General features: G+C 42.4%; 1 protein-coding gene across 2 annotated transcripts in view; it reads right to left on the bottom strand.

Annotated features, from left to right (window-relative positions):
• BCAT1 (branched chain amino acid transaminase 1) overlaps positions 1 to 26,358 on the bottom strand; it is a 98,974-nt gene that overhangs the window by 65,413 nt on the left and 7,203 nt on the right. The window contains exons 1-2 of one of the 2 annotated variants that reach the window (XM_035028068.1): positions 1,476 to 1,576; positions 343 to 414 (exon numbers count right to left, since the gene is read on the bottom strand). In XM_035028068.1, coding sequence (XP_034883959.1) covers positions 343 to 414; positions 1,476 to 1,517 — 114 coding nt within the window. In that variant the 5' untranslated portion in view covers positions 1,518 to 1,576. Of the gene's footprint in view, positions 1 to 342; positions 415 to 1,475; positions 1,577 to 26,358 lie in introns of those variants that run through there. The other variant, XM_035028067.1, reaches the window with a different exon arrangement.

Raw genomic sequence — 26,358 nt, 5'->3', positions numbered from 1 at the left:
TGCTTTAAAGAGAAAAATTATAAGTGTAACTTTTTCCACTAGTGAAGGGTTATACTTATTTATACAATCAGATAAACCTCTAGGTGAATATTTACAAATTAATTGTTTTCCAAGAAAACAGTTATGATTCATGAAATGAAATAAACAACTGCCAGGTAATTTTAGATGTGAAGATATTACTGCTCCCCAAATGATCCCCCCCCCCAAGAATGGAATTTAAAATGTATGGCAGCATATCTAAATTACTATATAACGCACCCGGGAAAAATTGCCCAAATCTCAACAGGAAATAGATTCATTCAGTTGATTGTTGTTTCACTTAACCTCTGGCAAATAACTTACCTTGAAAGTCCCCACCACCTCCTTTGATCCCGCTTCTCCGGTACATTCTGGGGAGCATCCGTTATTGCAGTCCTTAAAGAAGAATTAAATTCATTAAGTACAACCAGGTGGGTAACTGCGGCCTGGGGTAATCAGTATCACTCACCATCACACCGCGGGCTCCGCTCAGGTACCCAAGCAAAGAGGAAAAGGAGGATCAAGCACCCAGGCAGCAGCCCCAAAGGAGAGCGTCCTGGGAGTGCTGTCCTTCACTTTCTACCCAGCTGTTTTCGTCCTCCACCGCTGGCTTAGGGCAGGCTGGTTAAATTCCAGGGTCGCCCTACAGAGCCAGGGTTCACCAGCAAAGAACAAGAAGGTAACTGTCCCCCTTATATCCGAGTAAATAGTCTAGACTAGGGTTTTCAGCCATGTATAGAAAAATCTCCTGGGCGCTCTCAGCCTCGTGGTCCTATCAATCACTGGCGCACAATAGCAAGACTGGAAAAGGGATGAGGACGAGAATGAACCATTTTCTCCAAGGGCAGGGTCCTGCAATGCAGGCGCATCGACACCAAACCTCACGGGTTAAGGACAAAACCTCAGGGAATTAGGAAGTAATTTAAAAGATACTTAAGGACACAATGGAAGTGGGACGAATTGGGAAAAGGTGCAGACCTTTAAAAATAAAATAAAATAGAAAAAAGCCTAATCTGCTATATAGCTACGTGCGGGGGGGTGGGGAATCCAAGGAGGCAGAGGGCTGCGGTCAAAATCTTCTGGGGTGGCCAAAGCACGCAGGATGTGGCTGTCAGTTCTGGCAGCCCAGAAATTCCGCTTCTCCCTCCTCCCCCAAAGCGGCTTCCATGGCGAACCTCACGTTCCCCGTGGCTGTCCGCGCCGCGCTCCGGAGCGGGTCACCGGCTGGGCGCTAGAACTGGCCGGCGGGGGCCTCTCCAACGCGGAGTCCGCTGGCTGGAGGTCTAGATTTCGGTTAGGGTTGGGGAGAGAGGAAACGCCTGGGTGGAGACGGAACGGCGATGTGCGGCGAAGCAGGATGGTGCAGGAAACGCCAGCGATGCGCCCCCCCAGGCCGGCTGGCGTCGGAGACCCGGGTCCAATCCGCCCCCCTTCCACAAACACCCGGGTTCGGGTACCTGGCGGGCGAGGGCCGCGGCGGCACAGGTCGGGCTGGCCATGGGGAGGCTCCGGGAGCGCGGCGCTGCGGAGAGCGGCGGCGGCACGCAGCGCGCGGCTGGACGCGAAAGCGAGCGGCGCGGCCAAGCCCCCGCGCACTGACTGAGCGGCGCGGGCTGCCACCGGCGGGGGCCCCGCGCCAGGGTTAGGCGCAGGGAACTACGCAGTGCCTCCAGCATCTCTGGAGGAGGAGCCTCCACCGGTCTGGTCCTTCTCGCTCTTCTGTGGGTAAAACCAGAGCCCTCGTCCCCGCCACCTGGTCCCGGGCTGGTGCACGGGAATGCGCGCCGCAGGCCAGCGCCTTTCCAAATACAGGCACTTCGTGAGCATCCTTGTTTACCAAACAACCCCTGGGTGAACGGGCTCGGAAACGCCTCTCGGCCAAGGCGAAGGCAACCTTGGGAGAAATTTACATCGGGGAGAGTTTCCTTGGACAAACCGACTAAAGGCAGTTGGCAGCCCAGGACTGGCAGTTGTGCACTGGCTCTTATCTGCCACCGACCCCCACGCGCAAACTGACAAGGAAGAACGTGAATCTGGGTTTTAGATTTCTTTGCGCCACCTACTCAAGTTGGATTTGTTGCGGGGTGTTGCAGGGCTACCAGGCTCACATCTCTAAGAGCTCTTTCTGCCCAGAGACCTCGATGCTACTTAGATCCACCCACCCATTCAGTGTTTTCAGGCAAAATAGACTATCAAGAGCTCCCAATCGAACTGACAGTTTTCTGATGTAAGCAGGTGAAAGCAATATTTAGAAAGAGCGCTGATAAAGCGACCTTTGAAAGGGAAAAGGAAGCTACTGCCTCCTTTGCTGTGTTCTCCCAGGGCAACGTCAGCCTAAATTATGAGCTTTTCTGGGCTTTAGAATTAATAGGAAGTGGTGACTTGGCTGATTTGTTCTTGGAAAGGGGGAGGGCCCTTTACTCTGGGTAAGAGCGGTTAAATCTGGTCTGGTTTTAGAATTGATTTCATACAGCCTTAACGACAATATAGCTCTAATCTTATCAACTCAGAAAGCAACATTCATTTCTCCCTTCCTCCCTTCCTTTCATAAAAGGCACAGAAAAGCCTCTTATGCTTGGGTGGAGTCTGAAGCTCCAAAGACCGTACAGACCAGGCAGGTCACAGGTTCCTGGAAACCAGTCTCTTTGAAGAAATTTAAAATCGAATTTTTTAAAAAGTACAGACTAAGTAAACTCTAGCGCTGCCATTTTCCAACCTTGTCCCCATGCCTAAAAATAAGAAACCCTTAGCTGAAGAATTAACAATTTATTTGCATTCAAAAGCTATGTTTAACTAACAACACCAGATTGCATTATAAGCCTGTTACTGTTTTAAAGGTAGATACTACACAGCTCCAATTTTCTTGCTATTTTAAATGTTACTTGTAAATCCTTGCTTTTCAGTCAAGAAAGCATATATAATACAAGAATGAGGTTATTAAAGAATGACCACAGTGTCACTTATACCTCTCATCTCTTCAGAGCCAAACTTTGTGCAAGTGCCATCTGTATTAACTGCTTCTAGTTCACCCACTTCAAGTGGCTACAGTTTGACTCCTGTCCAATTATTCCACCTGAACAAGGTTCCTAAGAGCCTTCATTTTGCTCAGCCCAATGGTTTTGCTTCCTGTGCATCTTCATGGCTAACCCTATATGGTGATGGCTCCCAAATATATATTTTTTCAGTCCACCTCTCTTGAGCAGTAAGTACTTACAGCCAAAAATCTGTATAAAATATTTATTGTGTATGTAACATTTGCAAAGGCCAAGGCATTGGGCTAGGTGCTGAGGAGGCAGTGTGAGCATACCTCCATCCTATTATCATGCTTTGCCTTTAGTCATATAGAAAAATGTTACTTGTGTTAAAAAGCATCAACTAATCCTACAAATGTAAAATTGCAAAAGTAACAAGCACAACCTGTGTTTTACCAGCCTCTAATAATAGAATGCATCCTTCTCTGAAAGGTCTGGAAAAGCTTTCCAGCAAGGGATCCTTAACTAGAGACCTGGAGGATAAAAAAGTATTTACTACAAGAAGGGATGAAAAACATCTGGGATGAAAGTGAATTCCAGGAAAGGACATCTCTGAGAAGGGAAGGAACGTGGTGCTTACAGGAGACAAGAGAGAGCCAGGGCTGGAGTGGAGACAAACAGAGGGTGCTTGGTCCAGGGTGAGACTGGGAGCATTGGCAGAGAGCCAACCACGGGTTGTGCCTTATAAAGAGAGTTAGAAGATAATTTCCCTGATAAAGGTAAAAGCATGACTGTCATATGCATATAAAATGAACTTGTATTATAGTCTATAGTCTTGTATTAACTCCTATAATGAAGTTACCAGGCAGAAGTTAAAACTTGCTCAGACAGACACATTTCTGGGTCAGAAACAGTGACATGAATTAGTAATGGACATAAAACTGGCTTCTTCCACAATTGGGAGGCTAAATTCACTGAACCCTGGCCTTCAGAATTTATTTCATGTGTATTGAAAAGAATTATTTTGCCTTCCTATCAGTTGTCTGTAGAGTAATTAAAAAACAATGAAACAACATAAAAACAATGAAAAAACTGATGGGCATCCTAAGAACAAGAAAAGCCATCGAAAAGGTAGGTTAGGTGGGGAATGGAGGTGGAGGTTGACAGGATTGAAAGTGCACTCTGGCTGCAGTTTGAAGATTGGGGGAGGGTCTGGGTGGAGTGAAATGGATTTATGAGAAAGCTGTTACAGAACCCACATAAATGACGATCCTATTAATAAGATGGACTTGGCAGGTGGTAGGTGATCCAGATGAAGAGAAGCAGCCAGATTTCAGATTTCAGCAATCTTTAGATAGAATGGACAAGAGAAGGGACAGGGAGAGAGAAGTGCCAAGGAGGGCTCCTTCGATTCTGGCTTGCTCTTCTGGTTGGTGATATTCACTGAGAAAAATGGAACACTGAAAGATGATGTGGTTTGAGGGGACAAGCAGGAGTCTGGTTTGGGGCATATTGAGTTTTGGGCCATCTCTGAGACTGGCTGTTAGAGATACGCCTATCCGAAGTTCAAATGAGAGGTCTGGTTTAGAAGTCAACATTTGGTGAGTCCCTGGTATGGGGGTGGTAACTGAAGCTACGGGTATGAGTAAGAATGTCACATCTGTGCCTCTAAAATGGGACAATAGCAACACTTCATGTTTGCCAATTGGGATGGAGTATCATAACATACGCACCACATGAAAATTATTTAGAACATTGGTAAGTGTTAATCCCTCAATAAATGAGAGTAAGACAATTTATCCCAGTTGGCATTTACTTAAAGGGCCAGATAGTAAATATTTTAGCCTTTAGGGCTATGTGATCTTTGCTGCAATTACTCAGCTCTGTCAATATATTTCAAAGCAGCCATGGACAGTATGCAAAAGAATGTGCATGGCTGGGTTCCCATAAAACTCTATTTACAAAAACAAGACAGAGCAGATTTGGCCAGTCGGCTGTAGGTTGCAGATGCCTACTCCATGCAGTTGCCCTAACTAGAAACCTAAAGGTTGTCCTTCAAACACAACCCAGTGATCACCAACGTCTATACATTCTAGCTCCAAATATCCTGACAGTCACCATTTCTCCAGGCATTACTGCCATCCGAGTACCAAGCAGCTTCCAAGTAGCCTCCCCATCTTCAGCCTTGCTTCCTTTTAAACCATCCTTAGCATGGCAACCAGAGAGATCTTCTACAAATGCAAATCTGAATGTACCCCTTCTTGGCTAAAAAATCCTCAAAGTTTTACATCACCCTTATGACAAAATATGTTAGCAAGCTCCCCACCCATCCCAAATTCTGATTCCTGCCCAGACGCCCTGGCTCACCTTTTGCAGCTCTCCCTGTCTCCAGCCACACATTTAACTGCTTCAGTCCTTCTTCGAATCAGGCCTTCTCACCGCTGGCCATCTGCCTGAAACACCCCCCTGCCACTGGATGGTTGGATGATTGGATGATCCTTCCTTTCTCAGTTTATGTGGCACTTTATCCTCAGGGAGGAACCCCTGAACCCTATCAAGTTTACCATGGGCCCCTCTGCTATTTATTTCCATAGAATTTTTTCCACTTCAAAATACAACTGTCATACTTTATTCTAATTATTGGATTAATAGCTCTCTAATTTTTATGATGGTAACTTAGGCCTATTTGTTGACCTAGCAGTCTGCCCTCACTCAATGCCAGGCACACAGTTGAGATTTATCAGTTAAATTGTAGCTCTCTAATTTTTAAAAAGTATATATTTAATATGCTTTGGAATTTCCACTGTCAACCTTTATAATGCAACAGACTAAAAATATTCTCAGAGCCCACTCTACCCCTAGAGATAGGCTTCTTTCTTCACTGAAAGGTTCTCCCTCAACCCTAAATCTTTCTCTTCCCTTTTCCTCTGTTCTCTTCCTTCTGCTATTCCTTCTCTTTCCTTAACTGGCTGTAACATGGGTTTTCAATGTATTCTGTTAAGGGATCGGACCAGTGCTTTCTAATAGAACGTTCTACAGTGATGAAAATGTTCTGTACCTGCACCAAGCCACATATGGCTACTGAGCATTGACACGTGGGTGGTGTGCCTAAGGAACTGAATTTTTAATTTTGTTTAATTTTAATTCATTTTCATTTATACTTTAATAGCCACATATGGCTCTGGTCTTGGTGCAGATTTGAGCATTTTCATATATTTGGTCCTAATGGAGGGTTGGTACCCTGGCTCTATCAATTATTTGGCAAATTATCTATTTTGAGTCTCACATTTAAAATCAGAGTAAGTAATAAGGCAGTGATGAGATTCAGCATGAAGGTATGTATAAAGGACTCAGCAGTACTTAGCATCTTGGTATTGCTCAATAAATGTTAGCTATTGTTATGTTTCTATTTTATAATTTTTTTAAAAATCATGATTTTTTTTTTTCACTGATAGGTAGCCCTTTGATTGGGTATAGTAATGATCAGGACAATATTATATGGGGGGGAAACCTTAAAAATATCTATCTAGCTTTTTTCCCCCAAAGACTTATTTATTTTATTTTTATTATTTTTATTTTTTATTTTTTTTTATTTGAGAGAGAGAGAGCACAAGAGGGGGGAGGGTCAGAGGGAGCAGCAGACTCCCCACTGAGCAGGGAGCCCAATGTGGGACTCGATCCCGGGACTCTGGGATCATGACCTGAGCCGAAGGCAGTTGCTTAGCCAACTGAGCCACCCAGGCGCCCTATTTATTTATTGTAGAGAGAGAGGGAGGCATGTTTGGGGGGAGAGGGAGAGAAAAACTCAAGCAGACCCTGCACTGAATGCGGAGCCTGATGCAGGGCTCAGTCTCATGACCCTGAGATCATGACCTAAGCTAAAACCAAGAGTCAATGCTCAACTGACTGAGCCATCCAGGAGCCCTAATTGTTTCTTTTTTTTTAATAAAAAATTTTTTAAAGGCCCAGTTTGGTTCATCAAACAAACTGCATACCTATTATTTACATGTTTCTGCTTGCCATTGGGAAGGCACAGATGGATGAGGCACAGCTTTACCTGCCCTGAGAAAGCCCCATCTCATGTCTCTGGAAAGGTGAACCAGAAAGAAATCTTGACAAAAGAATTAGTTGGGCTTATTTAATGCCAAGCCCCTTTAACCAAGTAAAATGAATAAATCTTTGTAGTATATATATATATATATATAATATATATAGTTACTGTATCAGTTTCCTAGGGCTGTTGTAACAAAGTACCATAAACTGGCTAGCTTAAAACCACAGACAAAGGGGCACCTGGGTGGCTCAGTTTGTTAAGCATCAGACTCCTGATTTCAGCTCCAGCCACGATCTCATGGGTTGCGAGACGGAGCTCCAAAATAGGCTCCATGCTCAGTGTGGAGTCTGCTTGAGTGTCTCTCTCCCTCTCTCTCTGCCCCACCCCTCCTAAAATAAATAAATATATCTTTAAACACACACACACACTCACTCACTCACTCACTCACTCACCCACTGTCCTGCGGTGCTAGAGGGTAGGTGTGGGCAGGGCCTGGCTTCCTTTAAAACCTGCAGTGGAAAATCCTTCTCTGCCTCTCTTCCAACTTCTGTTAACCCCAGGTGTTGCTTGGCTCACAGCTAGCACTTCAGTCTCCGACTCCCTGCTGAGTCAGGAGCCCGATGTGGGGCTCGATCCCAGGACCCAGGGATCATGACCTGAGCCGAAGGCAGACGCTTAACCATCTGAGCCACCCAGGCACCCCAGGGACCAGATTCTTAATAATGTCTTAATTATATGCTCTTACCCACCCTTTGGAATCTCGGTAGGCCCTGTGACTGTTTTGACCAAAAGAACATGGCACAAATGTAGAAGTAACACTGTTCCATTTTTAGGGGCATACTTCAACTGGCCTGGCAGTTTCTGCTTCCTTCCTCTAGGAAGGCATTTGGGTCTCCCCCATTTGGAACCCAGACACCATGCTGTGAAAGCCCGAACCCCATGGAGAGGCCATGTACAGGCTCACTAGCCAACAACCCAGATGAGCTCCCAGCCAACATCCAGCATGCACTGCCAGCCACCTGAGTGTCTATCTTGAACATCCAGCCCCGTAGAGCTTCCAGAAGACTGACTGAAACCACATAAGAAACCTCAGGTTAAAACTACCTTGTTGAGCCCAGATAACCTACAGATCATGAGAGATAATAGTACATTGCTGTTTTAAGGCACAAAGCTTTGGGTTGGTTGGTTATACAGCAATCTTAACCAAAGCAGCATACAAGCCTAACATGTTTGCTTAGTTATTTATGAAAATAACCTAATATGTAATAAATCATACATACAAATAGGAGTAAAAAAGATGACATAATCATGAAATAATTCATATTTTAAAATATCTTCTGAATTATGGTTGTTTTCTTATACCATCCCTGGCTGAAGGCCTAGTATACACAAGACCCAAGTAATCATTAATGACAGTAGATATAAATCCCTCTTAAACAGCCTTCTTGATGATACCAAAATTCTGTGGCCCACTGCTTGTCAGTTCTGATTAAATCATTAATATTTTTATCTTGGAACATGAATAATGGAGAACTTGTGATAATAAGAACTGAAAAACAAATAGCTGTCTTATTTTTGTTAGATCCTTGTTTTTATGTTACCAATATTTTCTTTAATCTGATTTTATGCTTTTAATTTTTTGTTTGTGTTTGTTTTGTTTGCAGAAATCTTTTAAGGCCAGTTGTCCCTTTTGCAAGGATTATCAATGAACACCGGCTGGCATAATCTGTAAATCTTCTTAACCAAGCTCCATAAATTGCCACAATCACAGCCCTGCTGAAAAAGGGCAAATGCAGAAGGCCACACAGGTGGCCCCTGGAGCAGTGAAACTACCCTTCCACTCCCCGAGGAAAGTTTATGACAGTGTGATCATCTGACGCACAGACTGAGCAGAGGGTGCCCGTGTCAACCCAGGTGAGTGCAATACAAGTCATTGTTCCGACCCATTAAAGAAAACACACATATAATCAATGCTTCTGACACCCCAGTGTTCTCTGTTGCACAGCCTGTATGCACACACTCCACTTGGAAACCCCTGGGCTCCGAAGTGCAGACTCCTGAGCTCAGTTTGTGTGTGGGGTTCTGCAGGTTCTGGAACTGCCTGTCAGGATTCTTTCTTTATCTCTCCCTTCCTGGCCTTCCCCTCACCCTCATTCGCACTTCCCATTTTCCTTTGTACACAGAAAAAACCCTCAGCATGGCAAATCTCTAGGTCATCTTGCGGTACCCTAAAGAGAAATGACAGCTGGACAGAGAGGAACAGACACCTGAAAATTCCAGATAGAATCTAGACTAGAAATATCATTTCATGTCTGGAAATAAGTAAGCTTTTATAATTATGCTTTTTACCAAAATAGAATCACATATCAAGTCTGAGAGGGAGAAATTAATCCTAATTAAATGAGGCTGTTTTTTAAAAATCCAGAGTATTATATCCTGGATTGCTTTAGAGAACATTTTGTTTTACACCACTACATAAGTAGCTATTGGGTTAAGAGTCCAGGTTAATCTACTTGGAGGAAATTAACAGCAAAAAGAAAAGGCACTGGGCTACAACCCAGATATATTAAGTTTTATTCATGATTGTTAAGTACATTATTTACAGTGGAATCCACAATATACTACCACTAAGATAAACTAGTTTTAATTATGTGGTAAATAGGGGGAAAAAATGAGAAGTGGTTGATGATTGACACTGAGCAAAAGATAAGCACAAAGGAAAATTTGGTATTTGGGGATACAGTAATCTTTTGGGAAAAGTTAATGAAAATGCTTTTCCTGGGGCACCTGGGTGGCTCAGTCATTAAGCGTCTGCCTTGGGCTCAGGTCATGATCCCGGGGTCCTGGAATAGAGCCCCACATCGGGCTCCCTGCTCGGCGGGAAGCCTGCTTCTCCCTCTCCTTCTGCTGCTCCCCCTGCTTGTGCTCTCTGTCAAATAAATACATAACATCTTTAAAAAAAAAAATGCTTTTCCTGTGAGTATAATACATGTTCAAGAAAATATAAATTACTAACTTCTCTTAGCTATGTCCCTTTTGCGGTTAGATAGGCCATTCTCCATCAGAAGTAAACAGAGCACTTAACACCTCTTTGAGAACATTGTAAGTATGCAACAAAGACACAGATGGGAAGAGAGTGTATCAAGCTTTCTCCCACTGACAGTACAAAGGCATGCCTCATAGATTTGTCATTCCTGGTCCGCTTTTTTATAAACCTCAAATACTCTCATTTTAATACGGAGAGATAAGGCACGGAAGCATGCCATGTGTCTGTCACCTGGATGAAATAAGGGCCCACCCTCTTCGGTGTTCCTCTCCAGCCCTGATGATTCTCACAGACCAGAATAAGGGCATGGAAGAGGCAAGATTTTTAAACAAAATGGCATTGTTCCTGCTGCTTCCATCTTTAACATAGTCTGAATGTTAATGGTGGCAACGCACACCAAAACTTCCAGTTTCTAATACCGTCCTTGACCCCGAGTGGGAGAGAAGCAGCAGTGAGAAAGACAGGAAGCCTGGCAGTGGGTTTATGGTGACTTGATGAGAGGTTTTGCTGACACAATCATCTGAACCATCCATTTCTTTATGCTCTGGTGGCTTGCTGGACAATTGGGAGTGAATGAAAGAAGAGCTTTTCCTTTGTAGACTGGGAGAAGGGCCATTGTGTAATGGGAGGTGGCAAAGAGAACCGGCAAGATGCTTCCTCCTTGGACGTTTCCTTGCAGGCAGGACTTGGGAAAAGACTTAAAGAAGGTTAGGAACCTGGAAATTGATGGGCTTCCTAACTCGCCAGGCCGAGTATACTGCTTCAGGAAGTCATCCTGCAACTGCAGGGCTATGACTGGAGGTTGGAGATGCTAGTTTAGCCTTATACTTGCTAGAGCAGTTATGACGCTTGATTACCGACCTGCTCGTTTGTTCACCAGTACCCGCCTGACTGGGTGATGACTTCATTTTCTTTTTTTTTAAGATTTTATTTATTGGAGAGAGAGAGAGAGCATGAGTGCGGTGGGGGGGAGGGGGAAAGAGAGAGAGGGAGAAGCAGACTCCCCACTGAGCAGGGAGCCGGATGTGGGGCTCGATCCCAGGACTCCAAGATCATGACCTGAGCCCGAAGGCAGACGCTTTACCGACTGAGCCAGCCAGGTGCCGGTCTTTTGGATTTCCAGTACTTAGTACACAACCAGGCAAATGTGCAAACCTCAAAAAATATGTTCTGAATAAACTGTTTGAATATATAAATCCACCTGTTTTTGTTTAAAGTAAAAATTGGTATGATGTTAGCTAAACTTATTGCAGTAATCCCCCAAAAATTGATAGACAAGCTGATGTGTTTCTCTCTCTCTCTCTCTCTCTCTCTCACACACACACACACACACACACACATGGGGGAGAGCAGAAAACTGATACCTATATAAACTCTACTGTGTTAGGCATAGAAGAATCAAAAATAGATTTTCCTTTCTTTTTTCTTTTTTTTTAAGATTTTATTTATTTATTTGACAGAGAGAGAGAGGGAACACAAGCAGGGGGAGTGGGAGAGGGAGAAGCAGGCTTCCCGCCGAGCAGGGAGCCCAATGCGGGACTCGATCCCAGGACCCTGGGATCATGACCCGAGCTGAAGGCAGACGTTTAATGGCTGAGCCACCCAGGCACCCAAAAATAGATTTTCAATGAGGTGATTTGTTCAGGCTCTGTGTCATAGATATATTGAACCCTACTTACTAAAACTGCCTTTCTCTATTAACAAGATATTTTGCTTGGGTCGTCCCCTTGGAACTTTCTCCATTTGTGAAATGCTATTCATGAAGACTGAATGAGAAATTCACATAAAGCCCATGCCGGCACCCAGAGAATTCTCAATTTATGTTAGTTACAATTAATAATTACAGTGAAGATTCATCAATATAATCTGGAGGTATTCAGAGAAAATTTGGCATCTGTGAAACTAGAATTATCTATAATTTTAGAAGAAAGGACCTGTAGATACTTCACTTCTCTATAAACCAAACCTTGTGGCATGGCTTCCTTAGAACCCTGCTGCCTGGCTGAGAAGTGGTGATTTGACCTTACATGCTCCATAAATCCTCTTGGCAAACTGACCACTCCATGTGGCCAGAACTTCTTCCATTGTAGTAGGAGGTCCACTGTTTTTTTAGCCTTTCTTCAGATTACTGGAGCAATTTTCTACTGGAGATCCTTTACTGTTTGTATCTGGTACAGTCCTCAAGTCAGTTAAAACTTGCTTCCTCAATAAGTCTGGTTAACTTATTTCTCTACTTTAAAAAATTGACATGGAAGCTCTTTCTCACTAATGATGACAGCAAACATTTTTTTCCCACTATAAGTAAGCCCAATAGATGACAGTCTCAATTTACAAAACAGATATGAGGTTTCTAATATGCAAAAGTTTTGCCACTGATGGCTTTTAAATACCAATTCACGGTGTGCATTTGAATGGAATTAGCTTACAAAGTAAAAGCAGAAATTATGACTTTAAAATAATGCAATCACCTATTGTGTAAAAATTGTGCCTATTTTTACAGTAAAGAACTGCACTTCTCTCTACTAGCCTATCTTCTGCCATAAAAAGGACAGTTTTAAAAGTGTTAGCATACGTGTGTTTTATGTTTACCTCGTGTTTTTTTGCTGTGCTGATTCCAGCTACTTCAAATCATCAGAATAATAGCCTATTGGTCATAAATTATTTTGACCAAATAGCCTATAACAGGTTTACATTGCAATTCAGCATCACCATACATCTTTAAAGCAGATAGCAGTACAAAGGAAGTATGGTTTAGTCACAGGAAGCTGGGCAAAATAGAAGATAAAGGAGATTAATGAGAATTATTTTGGGGAGGTAGTGTGAGGATTATTAAGGAACATCTATGCCAAGAGTTTATTCTACGGGCAATGGAGAATCTTTTTAAGGCACTTGATTCAAGAAGTTACAGGTGATATCCTCCTGAGAATGTATAGCATCAGTTGGAGCAGGAGGAACTGGAAGAAGGGTGCCCTTTTGGAGCATATTCCAGCCCTCTGGGGCCTGACACAGAAAATAGGAGCAGTGAACGGAGCGATTCTACACACAGCCCAGATGGCAGATGGCAGCCAGGGGAGGGCAGGCCAGTTTTCACTCCAAAGCCTCCAGTCTCCCCCCATCATGTTTTACATATGTAGGCATGAATGGACAGTTCTCAAGGATGGAGGACTCTTTCAATATGAGACTGTTCTAAATCTGGAGCCACAGAGCCAAGAGCCAATATCCCCTGGGATTCTGCCTTTAGTGAGTATGATTTGTATTCTTCCTCAAAGTCAGCTTTCATGCAGTGTGGTGCCTGTGGTGTTGAGGCATGTCCCATACCAGCAGGGAAGCATCCTCAGTGCTTTGCTTTCTTGACCCTAAGAGATATCACCAACCTTAGAGATCTTTGGATTATTTAATGAGACATTCAGCGGCATTTCCATCCACCTCAAGACAGCCAACGGACAAACTGTGTAAGAAATATAATTGTAGGGGCACCTGGGTGGCTCAGTCAATTAAGTATCTGCCTTGGGCTCAGGTCACGATCCCAGGGTCCTGGGATGGAGTCCCGCATCGGGCTCCCTGCTCAGTAGGGAGTCTGCTTCTCCCTCTCCCTTTGCCCCTCCCCCCACCTCGTGCTCATTCTCTCACTCTCTCAAGTAAATAAATAAAATCTTTAAAAAAAAGAAATATAATTGTAGAGGGCGTGGATTTATGCTATATCTTTGGTACATTTTGTTTTAATAGTTCCTATTAGTCACAACTTGAGAACCTGTGAAGTTTCTCTCTAAATCCACTCCATGCCCCTTCCTCACTTCTGTAACCTTCTGCCATGAATGTAGTGTGTGTTTACAGATTACCAGGGACACATAAAGGAAAGCATGAAGAGAAGAGGGGGGAAAAAAAAAAGGAAAACTGTCTTAGTCCATCTGGGCTGCTCTAACAGAATACACAGACTGGAAGCTTATAAACAACAGAAATTTCTTTCTCACAGTTCTAGAGTCTGGAAATCCAGAATCACAGCACTGGCATGGCTGGTGAGGGCCCTCTTTTGCGTTACAGACTTCTCAGTGTCCTCACAAGAAGGAAAGGGCAAGGGATCTGTCTACAGCCTCTTTGATAAGGCATTAATCCTAGTCATGAAGGATTAGTCCCTTCCCAAAGGCCCCACCTCCTAATATCATCCCCTTTGGGGGTGACGATTCAACATGTGATTTTTGGGGGGACACATTCAGACCATAAAATTCCCAAATTATTTAATACCTCTTAGGTAATGAACACACACACATTTTAGTGAAAGAACCAGGAGTCCTTATAAACTAGCTTAGGAACCTGTTGTTCCCATCAAATGAGTCATCAAAGATTTGAGAGTTAATTCATTTGTAGGTCAGTGTTACCTGACAAAAAGACATGAGCATACACTGACAAACACAAGATGCTCTTTATATGAACAGTTAACACATTCCGTAGTAACAACCACCATCTATCAGATGCATCCTCCATCGGGCCCTTAGTTCCACACACATGTTGTAACACTAAAAGGTAGATATTATTACTATAAACCCTTGTTCTACTTCCTCTCCAGTCCCCAGCCACCGCTGCTTCTGGATCCCCCCAGGATCATGTTTGGACCATGAGTGAGAGGAAATGGGAAAGGCCTTATTTATCTGGGACCATTATAATCTGGCCTCCCTCGCCCCTCCAGAGACAAATGCTCAAATGCTGCTTTTTTTTTTTTTTTTTTCTTTTTTAGCATCATGGAGCATTTATGGATTCTTCACACACCCTTCTTCACTCATCCCCACCACCAGAGAAGGCCTCTGCCCTACAGTTCCCTACTGCAATGATGCACGCTCTGCCTCACCTCTCATGATGCCCCTTCAGCTCCAGCTCTGGCATTATGCCCTGCACAGCCTCTGATAGCTGGGCTCTCCTTGCCCCAGCAAGTAGCCTTCTTGGACAGGGACCTGTCTAGGTGATCCCGATATGGCTCTTTTCCTCAAAGTCCACAAAGCTCATGGCAAACCCTTTCCTGACTGTCCCATCATAGGCAGCATCAGCCAGCCTTGACTTTCCCAGGGGAGAGTCACAGCCTGGTATTTCCCCCAACACCAACAGGCCAGGGAACACAAATCTAGTGCTCTCAAGAGTCTCCAGGCTCCACTCCAGCCCTTAAGGCAAAGGAACCCACAAATCCTCACAAAATGTTTGGTGAGTATTGTGTTGGAGAGATGGAAAAATCACTCCCTCCCTCCTCTGGGGTAAAGAAGGGGAAATGGCAAGTACACTTGCTTGGCCAACAATTTTTTTTCCCAAATAATCCTCTTCTTCCTTACCTGCTCAATCTCCAGACTTCTTTTTTTTTTAAAAAGATTTTATTTATTTATTTAAGGGGGAGAGAGAGAGAGACAGAGAGAACGGCAGGCAGAGGAAGAGGGAGAAGCAGACTCCCTGCTGAGCAGAGAGCCTGACGTGGGGCTTGATCCGAGGACCTCGGGATCATGACTTGAGTGGAAGGCAGACACTTAACTGACTGAGCCATCCAGGTGCCCCTCTCCAGACTTCTTTTAAATATAACTTAGAGATAAATAAGGAGTTAAAGGTTGCAGAATTGGTTTTGCTATTGTTCAGAAAATTCTTTGGATATGCCAACATGGCTGTTTGGACTGTGGAGGTACCTGTTGCTCTGTGCTCAGCACTGGGACCTCCATGGAGGTCACTGTCTCATTTGGCATCCTGTGTCACCCATAGGAGGTTCACAGACACCTACATCTGGGTCTCTATGCCCAGCACCACAGGGTAACTACCCCTTCCAGATTCCAGCAAGAAATGGGAGGTGTGTTCACTGGAGACATGAGCAGAAAAGAGCCAGGTCTGAGGTAATCTAAACACTGTTGTCAAGGGATTAAGTGAAAACCCTCTTAATGATGAAAATGATGAAACCTCTAGTCCCCTACCCCTCGTGGGCCTGTAGAACACTGGCAGGAAGTCCTGTGCAGATTGAATGATTCTTCTTGCAAAAACACCGAGAAAATACCTAGAGGTAAGACTGGAGGGCTCCAGTAGAATGGCCTGGTCACTTCCATGTGGTCGTATAACTGAAACAACCAGAGAAGGCGCCAAGCATACCACAGAGCTTCCTATAGGATTCTTCATGCCTCATTCTTAAATATAGATTGCTACAAGTCACCAGATATTTGAGGAAAGCCTACTAACATGAAAGGCAACCTCCCCCCAACCCCCACCAAAAAACACAGAAACAAAATGGGTGTGAGGGAGGGGCAATGCAGGGACCAGAAAAAAAATTTTTAGCTAATTTTCTCAGAAATATAGGGAAGATACTTCATCCGTGAAACAAGAACATGACGTTATTTTTTTTTTAATTTTTTTTTTAAGATTTTTTATTATTTATTTGTGAGAGAGAGAATGAGAGACAGAGAGCATGAGAGGGAGGAGGGTCAGAGGGAGAAGCAGACTCCCTGCTGAGCAGGGAGCCCGATGTGGGACTCGACCCCAGGACTCCAGGATCATGACCTGAGCCGAAGGCAGTCGCTTAACCAACTGAGCCGCCCAGGCGCCCATGACGTTATTTTTTAAAAGGAATAATTAGAGGGGCACCTGGGTGGTGCAGTCAGTTAAGCATCCGACTCTTGGTTTCAGCTCAGGTTGTGATCTCGGTCGTGAGGTTGAGCCCCACATCAGGCTCTGTGCTCAGCAAGGAGTCTGCTTAAGACTCTCTCCCTGCCCCTCCTCCCTGTGTGCATGCATACTCAATCTCTCCCTCAAATAAATCTTTAAAAAAAAATTTAAAAAGGAATAATTAGAGAATTTTAGAAATACGAAGGCTAAAATTTTAGAAAAAAAGGTTGGAATATAACATTGATGAAATCATCCCAACCCAAAAATTAGACATAAGAGGAGAAAAAAATTTAGAAATTAGAGGATAGGGGCACCTGGGTGGCTCAGTTGGTGAAGTGTCTGCCTTCAGCTCAGGTTATGATCTTGGGGGGAAGGGGGTCCCTGCTCAGCAGGAAGTCTGCTTCTCCCTATCCTTCTCCTCTGCCCCTCCTCCCCTGCTTGTGATTTCTCTACCTCTCTCACAAATAAATAAATAAAATCTTTAAAAAAAATTAGAGGATCAGTCTTGGAGGTCTAATGTCAAACAAATAGAGAAGTCTAAGACCCCACTAAGTCTCATTTCTTACTCCCTCTACCTGGGACACTCTACCTCAAGATCACCCTCTAGTTTTTTTGTGTGTGTATGTGGTACACTCTTGACTCAGAGTTCACCTTCTCTGGGAAGATTTCCTTGACCAGCCAGCATGAATTAGTCCCAGGTTCCCCTCAACTCTGTCACTTTAACATCATTTCATTTTATTTGTTCCTATTACACCACTAATTGAAAGATTTGGTACTAGATGAGAGTAAATTGTGATATTTATGTAGAGCTATTTTGGATCAGGCACTTATACTTGCTATTTTATGTAATCCTCACAGCATCTCTATGAGGTAGGGACTATTATTACCACCATTTTTTAAATGGGGAAACTGAGGCACAAATAACTTGACAGAAGTCATTCAAGAGCAAAGCCAGGACTCACACACCTCCAGTGTGGCCCCAGTATGTGCTTATATCTACCACCACACATGTCCTTTCCCTGCAAGGGCCATGAGGGCAGTGACTTTGCCAACTCTTCATCCTCAAGACTTCAAGATCTTCAGCAGTGCCTGATGCTTACATGGTGGGCACTCTTCAATTATTTGTTCGGTAAATACTTTACAGTCTCTGAGGTAATCATTATGAGGGAAATGGAAAGAAGGAGGTAAATATTTTGCTTTAAAGCCAATATTTGGTGTGGGTCAGTCGGTTAAGCGTCTGCCTTTGGCTCAGGTCATGATCCCAGAGTCCCAGAATCGAGCCCCACATTGGGCTCCCTGCTCAGTGGGGAGTCTGCTTCTCCCTCTGCCTCTCCCCCTGCTCATGCTCTCTCTCACTATCTCTCTCTCTCAAACAAATAAATAAAATCTTAAAAAAAAAAAAAAGCCAATATTTTGCTTGGAAAATCTCAACTACATATCCAACTTCATCATGTACAAGTTCTGCTTTCCACATAACTATAATACACAATTCCAATACACTTTTTTCCACTATATAATAAGGATCCCCTTTGCTCTGGTTTCCATGAACATATTCCTCATCAGCAGTGCTTTAACATCCACGTTTCTACCAACAGTCTATGACTTTTTAGATATTCTGTAAAATTCTATATATTTTCTCTACCATGTCCCGCACTTCCTTCTAAGTTCTCTTAAGTTCTCTAAGTTCTCACCAGCAGAACCTTTAATTTCCATATTTTTACCAGAAATCCATTTCAAGACAATCTAGGCTTCTTCTGTCATGCTCCTCAAAGTTTTTCCGTTCTCTGCCCAATGCTCAATTCAAAACCTCATCCACATTTTTAGATATTTGTTACAGCAACACCCCACTTCCAGGTACCAAAATCTGTGTTCATTTCCTATTGCTGTGGTAACAAATTACTGCAAATACTGCGGCTTAAAAGAACAGAAATTTATTATCTTAGAGTTTCAGAAGTCACAAATTCTAAGTCAAGGTGTTAGCAGGTCTGCATTCCTTCTGGGAGCTGCAGGGTAAGAGTCTATTTCCTGGCCTTTTCCAGCTTCTAGAAGCCATAGAAGCCACTTCTATTCCTTGGTTCATGGCCCCTTCCTCCTCCATCTTCAAAGCAAGCAGTGAAGCATATGCAAATCTAACTCTCTCTCTCTCTTTTTCTCTCTCTCTCTCACACACACACCCCTCTACTTCTATGATCACAGCTCCTTCTGACCATGACCATCCTGCTCCCTCTTGTAAAGACCCTTCTGATTACATTGGGCCCACCCAGATAATTAAGGATAATCTCCCCATCTCAAGATCCATAACTTATCCACATCTGCAAAATCTCCCTTATGATAAGAAGTTTCTGGGGATTAGGATATAAACATCTTTGAGGGGCCATTATGCAGCCTACCACGCTCACCAACCACATATAATGGACCAGGCATTGGAATACATACAGTTGCATGGTAGTAAAAAGCAATTATGTTCCCTCCCCTCAAGAAATGTATGATCTAGTGGGAGAATCAGACATCAGTCCCAAAACCACAATGATAATCACACCAATGAATAATTGTAGATTGGAGTTATGCTCTGGAAGACTGGAAATCACAGGGGGTCATAAGGGTCTCTCTGAAGTAGCAACATTCAATCTGAAGCTGGCAGGGTGATAAGATGCTGGCAAGATGAGGAGTAGGAAGACCTTCTAAGCAGAGGGATCAGCAAATGCAAAGGCCTTGAAGAAACAGTTTGGGGGATGAGGGAAGGTGGTCACAGTGGTAACGAGGTAAGGCTGCAAAGGGGAGAGGAGATAGATCCCTCTGGGACTTCTAGAGCAAAGTAGAGACTTTGGGTTTTATTCAAAGCATAACAGGTAGGGGCTCAGAAATTCTTTTAAGCAGATGAACGATGTCATTACTCAGCTCCATGGAGAACAGATTAGGGGTGGGAAATGGAAGTGAGCAAGAAACATAGTAAAGAGAAGACAGTGGCTTGAATGGGGCACATGGCAGCTAAAATAGAATTGTACAAATGTCAGCTATATCTTGCACAAAAATAACCCACAGGACTTGTAATTTAGTGTGATTCAAAAGTCCAGGGTATGGCCATAGGTGTGGGTGGCATCTGGGAAATGAAGCAAGTTAAAGGAGATGAGAAATTAAAGTGACTGAGATACCAGAAAGGAAAATGGGCCATCCAGGTACCTTGAAATAATATGGGAAAACAAGACTTGGGTTGGAAGAGAGAAGCAGGAACCAAGTGCTAAAATCTTCAGTGCATAATGGGGGCAAAATGACCAGGCTGTCTTTCAGTGACAGTTACAAGGAAGAGATGGGTTATCACAGACTGATGGTATGAGTAGCAGAAAGAGGTTTCACAGGAGGAGCCTGATGTGGAAACAGCACTGGGCACAGTAAAGGAGATCAGCACCCCTCCAATTCTGAGAGAGGAAGGTGGAGAAAATGAGCAACATCCCCTAGAGGTCGGTAGGGAAGTGACCTCACCTAAGGCCAGGAGGAGCAGGATATATTTAGGGAAGGGGAATGTGCTAGTATTGAGTTGCAAAGGGTACTGTGGACAAATTTGGGTGGGAGGGTCCAGTGAGTGTTGAGTCAAGGCAGAAAACACAGAGCATTAAGAGAGAGTGAAGGTGCCTGAGAGCACTGTGCAAAGGTCTAACATTTCACTGGTTGCCAGGTTGCCAATGTTGTGGGTTCCAACCGTTTGTTCCCTGGAGGATGTTGGATACTCAGGGCTGTCTATGTTTATCGATGGTCGGGTATGTTTCCTCACAGTCTTCTATGGTCAGTAAATGAGTGGTTGAACCTCCGTCCAGAAGTCTGAGGTTGGATGAAAGCAGAACATATATGTACCTAAGAGGAGCTCACTTCCTCGTTCGTCTGGCCGCCTTTCATGGTTCTGCTCAAACCTCATCTCCACTGGAAAGCCTTCCTGGTTTCTCTGACTCATCATTAGGCACCTCTGTACCTTTTGCAGACTTCTATTGTGGCAACTATTATTCTTCATTGCATTTGTTTATTATACATTTCTCTCCCTGAATAGTTATTTCTCAAGAGTAAAAAGAATGCTTGAATCATTTCCATTTGCCTATTAACCTAGGACAAAGCCTGATAGCCTTGGTAAGAGCTATGTAAGTATTTAACCAAATGAAACTTGAATCAATCATTGTTTGCTGGTCACTAATATATAAATTTTAGGTTTAAAGAAGAGTTTGCATACTCTTAATATAACAGTTACTGTGAACTTGGGTGTGTGCATTATGTTTAACCTGCCTTCTCAATAGAGCATTTTCAGTTAGTTAAAATTAATTACAACAGTTTGAAATTTTGTCAAGATATATATATCCTTGGTCTTAACTGAATTATGCTGAATTACCCAGTATTTCTGGTATTTCTGAATTTCCCAAAATTTCAGATTTTCTTGATAATGGCTTTAGAGTCAAGTTAAGACCACTATAAGGCATTTTCTTTTCTTTTTTTCTTTCATTTTTGAATATAATAAACTCGTGTCAAAAATCAAACAATATATAAACAGGTACAGTGAAAAGTCTCATGGAGATTTTCCTCTTGTATAGAGAGCCTCATTCTTCTCTCCACTGATTTTTTTACCTCATTTTTTTTTTTAAGATTTTATTTATTTATTTGACAGAGAGACAGACAGCGAGACAGGGAATACAAGCAGGGGGAGTGGGAGAGGGAGAAGCAGGCTTCCCGCTGAGCAGGGAGCCCAACTTGGGGCTCGATCCCAGGACCCTGGGATCATGACCTGAGCTGAAGGCAGACACTTAAGGACTGAGCCACCCAGGTGCCCCTACCTCATTCTTTTTCACACCTGATGAATATGTGGGTGAGTTCTAATCTTTTGTTATAACAAACATTGCTGCAATAAATACTCTTGTTCATACGTCATTTCACACATTTACAAGTAAATACAAGGCGTTTCCAATTAAACTAAGTATTAACAATGATGTTGAACCATTAAATCTATCTCATGCAGGCACGTGAAATCAGCACTGGATGTTATATGCAACTGATGAATCACTGAACTCTACCTCTGAAACTAATAATACATTCTATGTTAATTAATTGAATGTAAATAAAATAAAATAAATTTTCCAGCAAATATAGAAGACATATATGATCTTACTTTTAATTTAATTTTTTTTTAAGATTTTATTTATTTATTTATTTATTTGACAGAGACAGAGACAGCGAAAGCAGGAACACAAGCAGGGGCAGAGGGAGAGGGAGAAGCAGGCTTTCTGCTGAGCAGGGAGCCCAATGTGGGGCTCGATCCCAGGACTCTGGGATCACGACCTGAGCTGAAGGCAGCCGCTTAACGACTGAGCCACCCAGGCGCCCTATTTATTTATTTTTTTTTTTGAGAGAGAGAGAGAGATTTATGCTCTCATTGCTTCTTGTTGGAATTATTTCAGGTTTCTCAACTGGCCTCAACCTGAATTTTCCTAAGGCACTATTTGAATTATGTCATTCCCTCGCTTCAAATACCTCTATGACTTTCCTATTGTCTACTGAATTTAGCTTAGTGCATGAGGTCTTTTTCTAATCTGTTCTCCCATCACTTTTTTAATCTGTGCACTCCTCTAGTCATAACGGGGGGGGGGGGTTGCTGTACCTCAGAATGAGTACTTACATTTCCACATATTCACTCCTAACCCATTTCTCCCCATTTATGCTTCTCCATCTATACCCTCCGGCACACCCCTCACTATGTGGCTCACTCCCCAGGGACTTTTTGAGAACAGTGACTATTTTCACAGGGAAATGAACATTGGTGGAAGGTGGAAAGGCAAAAGTAGGGTTTCATTTTGAAGTTAGGATATCTTATACACTGATCATACCCTGCAATCTCTCTGCACTCACCTTTCCTTTCCTCTGGCCTGAACCTTGCACCATTGTTGGTGTTTTACAAATATTAGCTGAGTTAAATCATCTACTATTTCTAGGCTTCACAGGTCAAATTAATTGTGTTTTTTCACCTCTTCATTTTCAAACAGCAGCTACATCTTTCCATGTCTATATTTGTTTGGAGTCAAACTTTAACTGACTTCCAAAATATAAACATGTAGAGAACAGTAAGTATTTACATGTTTTAATGCCTATTGCCAAACTCATTTTATGTAGCTGTTATTTCCTGATTGATTTTTTACAGAATGTCAGTGGTGAAACTATGTAGATTGCAAATAGACTGTAAGCATAAACAGATTATAAATATTTCTGGGAAAATTCACAGCAATACGAACTGAAAACCACAAAATTCCTAACAAATAAACCCAGCAGTGCCACTCTGCTAAATCACTACTGCTTTTATATTTCAACAGTTTGTAATGGGAAACTCCCCTGTCATAGCCCCGGAACTGACTTAGAATATAGAACAAAGTCATGTGTCTGGGAATGTTAACCAATTCCAATACTGTTCAACATGTTTTTTGTTGTTGTTGCGAACAATGCCGTTCTTAAGCAATCTAATGAATGCATACACTGACAAACAAATCTAACAAAAGAGGGACTTAGAGGCAGTGTTCACTGAATACTGGAATTTTGGAAGAAAAATATTAGGTCATTTTAGGCATTTACTTCTGCCAAAGGATTGTTCTTTCGAGTTTATTTTTCTAGCTTTCAATTCTATTCCACTTAAATACCTTGACAACCAAGACTTTTCAAATCTTCTGTGGGCAGTTCTGCCACCTAGCATATTCACTCTTTAAAGTTTCCTGATAATTAACTTACTTCTTTTTCCTTTCAGTTATACACATCAACCATTTATGCTTGATTATGCTGACTTGTTTGCCACAAGTCTTTATGCTTTTTAAAAATATATCACATAACATTATGTATGTTTTCATTGCTTGGTTTTAAAGTACAATGTTATCTTTTTTTAAAGATTTATTTATCAATTTGAGAGAGAGAGAGCATGCATGAGAGCACGCACTTGGGGGGGTGGGCAGAGCCCAACATGAGGCTCCATCCCAAGACCCTGAGATCATGACCTGAGGCAAAATGAAGAGTTGGACGCTCAACTGACTGAGCCACCCAGGTGCCCCATAAAGTACAATATTATTAACTAAACTGGCATTTTCTTTTGTAACGTTAGGGTGAATATTCTATTAGTAATGTCAGTCATTCCGTGAATATGTAGGTAAAGGATGTCAATGAGTTTTATGTGCCTTTAATAATTTTATGCATGCCTCTTAACATTAACGTCATTTCTGCTGGTCAACCAGGCACCTTCCTTCCTCTTGACCTATGTTCCGAGAACATTATTTACAGTAGCCCATCAGTCTACCACTTGCTGTTAAAGGACAACACTTTGAAGCTGGGAATGAGGGGTCATTTGCAACCATAGGATCTTAATTACATGAGATAATTGTTTTAGTATGAAATTATTAGTTATTAACCCATTTATTTTTAATAATAGCAGTTTAAAATATTTCTAATATTTAATATTTGAAATAATACAGCTCAGAGATCCATCATTCTTTGTCTATAGGAGCACACTATTGGTTTCTTAAATTCAAGTTAAATTTATTACATACTATAACTGATATATAATGTTACATCTATTTCTTATTTATCTATTTAGTTGACAACAAATATGAACAACAGCAAAAACTTTTAAAAAAGAACTGATATCCTTTTCAATGCTAAATCAGTTTAATTTAACTTAAATTATCTATTTAAACTTAATTAAATTGTATAATTAAACTGATTTAGGATTGAAATATTTGGTTAATATGTTAATATATTTATATGATATGTTTTAGGACTTATGAGATTCACTAGCTTAACTGAGAGCCTTAAGTAATTTTGGTATAACAAGGAAAATAAGAATTCCATCTTTTCAACTGAGGAAAAATTTTCCAGCAAACACAGAGGAAAAATATGATCTTACTTTTAAAATAATTTAATGATCCATCCTTTGGGGTAAGTATAATCAAAATGTTTTACTAAACATATAGATATGGAGAAAAGAGAATCCACAGGGTAGGATATCTCATTGAATGGGGGGGACAAGAGAATAAGAAAGAAGTAAAAGATGGTTGACATTGGATCAAATATCCACCCTTGCTACAATCTGCTGTGGCTTAGCTGGGGGCACCTGGTAGGAACATGGCCTTGTAGGCCTGCCCCTTTGACAGGCACTACAGGTAGGGAATTATATCTAAGAAATGGGAAAACAAGGCACCCAAAACTATTAAACTCTACTAAAAAATTATGTATTAACCCTGTTTAACCAAACAACCATGCACACACTTCAAAACTAGATTGAGATCAAAGCTATCAGGGTGCAGCTTCTATAAATCAAGTTCTATTCTGTGAATAGTGTAGGGATCAAAATATGCCCTTTTGCCATAAGGATTACTTTGAGCTAACAGCAACTGAGATCCAAGAGATGCAGAAAGAAGACTTCCTGGACTTTCCCTTCTCTGACGAAGAGCAGACACTTCTTAGAAAATTTTACAGCATTGGGGCGCCTGGGTGGCTCAGTTGGTTAAGCGACTGCCTTCAGCTCAGGTCATGATCCTGGAGTCCCAGGATCGAGTCCCGCATCGGGCTCCCTGCTTGGCAGGGAGTCTGCTTCTCCCTCTGACCCTCCTCCCTCTCATGCTCTCTGTCTCTCATTCTCTCTGTCTCAAATAAATAAATAAAATCTTTAAAAAAAAAAAAAAAGAAAGAAAATTTTACAGCATTAAGACAGAAGGTCAGCAGTGAGATGGACCTGCACAAACAAACCTAATCCCCTTAGATTATTCCCCCAGTGTATTCACCTGCCCACAGTTTGATGCATTTGGAAGCCCAAAACCTGTGCCTTTATCCTCGTTACTTTTCTGCAAGTTTATCATTCTTCATGAAGATGCAATATAAGCACAAGTACAGACCACCCCTTTGAGTTACTCATCACTGAAATTGTCTCACGTGCATGTATGCTGCATGAACTAATAACCTTGCTCTCCTCTCTTTACCTTTCGTCAGTCTAATTTGAATGGCCCCAGGTACAGAACCTAAGAGGGTATCAGAAAAAAGTTTTTATTCCTCTCCTGCACCATACACCTTAGATCTTCATGAGATAAAACATAAAGAAGAAACTGATAACTCACATGCTGCTAAAAAAACAAGGAAACTGCCTTTTTGTTTGAGCTAAAGGCAGGTGATTATTTGGGGTTTTTCAATATTCAAAGGACAGTGTGGATCTTTTATATATTTTCATATCTCAGCTGATTATAGAGGCAAGAGCCAATAGCTCTCTACTGCTCTAAATAACTAGATCATTTCAGTATTTTCCATCAATTTCCCATGCTATATGGACTCTATTGTCCTGATTTTTTTTTAAGATTTTTATTTATTTATTTGAGAGAGAGAGACTGAGAGAGAGAGCACATGAAAGGGGGGAGGGTCGGGAGGGTCAGAGGGAGAAGCAGACTCCCTGCCGAGCAGGGAGCCCGATGCGGGACTCGATCCAGGGACTCGATCCAGGGACTCGATCCAGGGACTCCAGGATCATGACCTGAGCCGAAGGCAGTCGCTTAACCAGCTGAGCCACCCAGGCGCCCCTATTGTCCTGATTTTAATAACAAATAACCGAGATGCAAACTTATATGCCTATGCGTGTTTGTACATTTTGCTGGAGAGAT

Source organism: Mirounga leonina, unplaced genomic scaffold, assembly GCF_011800145.1.
Source record: "Mirounga leonina isolate KUSES-001 unplaced genomic scaffold, KU_Mleo_1.0 Mir_201, whole genome shotgun sequence".
Taxonomy (NCBI): Eukaryota; Metazoa; Chordata; class Mammalia; order Carnivora; family Phocidae; genus Mirounga; species Mirounga leonina.
The sequence above is the reverse complement of the archived record's forward strand: the minus strand, read 5'-3'. Positions and strand labels throughout refer to the sequence as shown.